At 37.6% G+C, this 3,198-nt stretch overlaps 1 protein-coding gene across 1 annotated transcript; it reads right to left on the bottom strand.

Annotated features, from left to right (window-relative positions):
- Positions 1–42: 42 nt before the first annotated feature.
- LOC17890374 (UDP-glycosyltransferase 74D1) lies at positions 43–2,860 on the bottom strand. The gene is made up of 2 exons (XM_006294125.2): positions 2,177–2,860; positions 43–929 (listed from the first exon to the last, which is right to left on the bottom strand). Exons 1-2 carry the CDS (start codon positions 2,819–2,821, stop codon positions 204–206), a joined length of 1,371 nt encoding a protein of 456 aa, XP_006294187.1. The 5' UTR covers positions 2,822–2,860; the 3' UTR covers positions 43–203.
- Between the last annotated feature and the right edge of the window lie 338 nt (positions 2,861–3,198).

The raw sequence follows: 3,198 nt of genomic DNA, 5'->3' as shown, positions 1-3,198 counted from the left end.
TTAAAAAAAAATTGGGAACTTCTACTAATGTGAAATGAGAGAGATCCCAAATTTCTACACCATTTAAACTCACATTGGTTGCACCATAAATAACTTCGAAACAAACAACATAAAAATTAACTTCTTAGTTCTTGAAAAAAAAAACTCCCAGAAAGAAAAAAAACACATTATTAAGCATCACACAGATTAATATTACAATCAGTTTATTTTGCAATTTTAGCAACAAACTCTTCAATGTTCTTATCGGAGTTTCCCCCTTCAGACAAAGCTTCTCTTGCAAACTCCATCAATCTCCGAGCATTCTTTCTAACCTCTTTCCCTTTCTCCGACATCTCTTCCATAACTTCTCCAACACATCTCACAATCTCTTCCTTCTTCACATATCCATTATGATCTGCCTTAACTCTAACCCCAACCTTCCACACATCTTCTATAAACTTAGCATTAGTCGGTTGGTCGCTATAAGCCGGCATTCCAATCAAAGCCACTCCTAAGCTCAATGCCTCTAATGTCGAATTCCACCCGCAATGCGTCATGAAACAACCGATGGATTTCTGCGCAAGAACTTGTAGTTGAGGACTCCAGTTCACTATCAAACCTTTCTCACCAATCTCCTCTATGTAGTTGTTTGGGAGCTTGTTTTTCTCTGTTTCTCTAACAACCCATAGGAAGTTATGGCCGGTTTGTTTTAGACCAGCTGCGATTTCTATCATTTGATCGTCTTTTAAGACGGCTAAGCTTCCAAAAGAGACGTAGATCACTGAACTGGGAGGTTTTGAGTCAAGCCAATCAAGGCATTCGTTAACTTGGGGATTGAAGAGGTTGATGCCGTAGTCTTTGTCCCCTGCTAATCGTTTGTCTAAGTACATTGATGGAATCATCGGTCCTATGTTCTTGACCGGCCACTGGTTCTTCATCCATTCTAACACCTGAAAAAAAAAAGTAGCACACCCTTTAATACATGCAATAAAAGAAACATTGATAGGTGTACCATAAGTCATTTTTGTTTGTCACTGTAATACAGTAAAAATGACTCACGTCAACCATGTTTTTCTAGAAAAAAGCTAGGAAACCCATAGGGCCATTACCCAAAAAAACACACATTTTAAAACGTAAATGTAAAACCAGCTATCCCGACCTAACCTAGCAGTTTTCGGACTAACAATTCCTAGTTTGAACCCCAAACATGATAACCTAGAAATTTAGACGCTGGGGTTTAAAACACACTAAGTAACCATTTCTGATCTTTGAACGAAAGAAAGATTGAATAGAAATGCCCAAACTTCTCAATGATGTAATTTGAAACAATCCACTGATGCCAAATATTGTTAAGCCTGACTAGTGACTATACTTTTTTGGGTTACTCTACTCGACATGTCTAATGCTCATTACGCAACTCGATATGCAATTACTTAAGAGGAAAGTTGGTCTCGGTCGTCATTAATTTGGTTTGACAGAACTCATTGGATAAAAAGGGTTTAAAAAGCAAAAGTCACATATATAATTTGCGAAAATGTAAACATCTTTAAGAAAGTTTGTAAACAAAAAAAATTAAAATGATAAGTTAGAAATAAATAAAGTTGTTATGCAAAAACTCAATTGGTAGGACACATCACACATGCTAAAGCCAACATGTATGCTGAATAATCAAAAGGTCAAGGGAGTGACACGTATGTGTATATTTGAGACGATAGTCGTTTTCAGTTTTCTGGCTCCATATAATTGCCACGTGAAGACCCAATCTAAGTGTATACCACCAAATAATCTACACCTTGGGATGTTCGCCCCAATTTGATACCTTTCGGCCCGAACATGAATAAATGAATATTGTTCTTTTTGTCGGTTTATTGTAAGAGCATCATTATTGGGATGTAAATTTTTTTTTTAACAAAAATTTAGGGTAAAAGCTCCCAATATGATGTCCTCTTTTTTTATACCAACGTTAAATTATTTTTTGTTAGCACGAACGTAGATAGCTACAACCATACTAGAGTAAGAAATTATTTCGCAAAATACCTAAAATGCTTGGTTTTAATTTTGATATGGGTCACATCAGGTAGTAATTAATTCAGCAGGATATGATTGGTATCGATTATTCACCATTATCAGTATATCATTTGGATTTCATTATGCATATTGTCTAATAAGCATAAGAGAAGAGCATGGGGATTATTACCTCGACTTCGAGTTCGTCGAAAGAGTTAACCAAGAAGAAGTCAATGTCGTCAACATTGATGAATTGGCTACTAATGAGCTCAAACAAGGGCCGGCAGATATTGTTATCGTACAGAAACACCGGCAAGTCATTACCCTTCAACGGAGGCATGGCTGGCAAAGCTACATCGTTTTGAAACTCCTTGAACTCTCCTCGCAAGAAGTGAATATAGATGGCGTTCACGGTGGAGGACTGAGTGAAAAACGAAGCCGCGGCGACTCCGGGATGTTTCCGGCAAACGTCGAGGACATAAGGCAGACACGAGTCGTAAACGACTGCGTTTGGTTTGGGGTCCATCGAGGAGATGAGTTCAGAGAGGCTTCGAGAGACGTTTTCTTGGAACTTGGAGAAGTAGTCAGGAGAGGTGTCCGTAGAAGGGTGACCTTCCTCGAAGCCGTCGTCGATGGGGACGAAAGAGATTGGGAGAGCGGTGGCTCCACCGGCTATAGCACGGCGGAGGATGGAGTTGTGAGTGGAGGAAGTGGTGAGGAATGTGACCGTAACGTTTTTGGAGATTAAACGTTTTGAGAATTGGAGGAGAGGGTTTATGTGTCCTTGTATCGGAAATGAGAAGACTAACACATTTGCTTTAGCTGTTTCTCCCATTTTCTCTTTCTCTTCTCTTTGTTGAAATGTTTTTTTTTTGGTGATGCAAACTCTATTAATAATGTGGAGAGGGTAGGTTTTATATATAGGATAAATGCAACGTGTAGATAAAATGGTATTTAATTGGATATATATGCAACTTTTCATATAAAAAGATTTGTTTCTATGAAATGTCTCTTTACCATATAGAAAAAGTTAAAAGGGAATGGTGGGTTGGTGATTTGGTTAATTATATAGGATTATTTTCTTATATGGGAATTTTATTATTTGTACAATGGCGTAGGGATGGATACTAAATTATTACAAATTACGTGCCTCTATTTGTTACAAAGGTTTTGTTTTAGTGGTGGATAACAATAAAACAAAAAAAAAAAATC

This window comes from Capsella rubella, unplaced genomic scaffold, assembly GCF_000375325.1.
Source record: "Capsella rubella cultivar Monte Gargano unplaced genomic scaffold, Caprub1_0 scaffold_4, whole genome shotgun sequence".
Lineage (NCBI taxonomy): Eukaryota > Viridiplantae > Streptophyta > Magnoliopsida > Brassicales > Brassicaceae > Capsella > Capsella rubella.
This window is presented reverse-complemented; position numbering and strand designations above follow the sequence as displayed.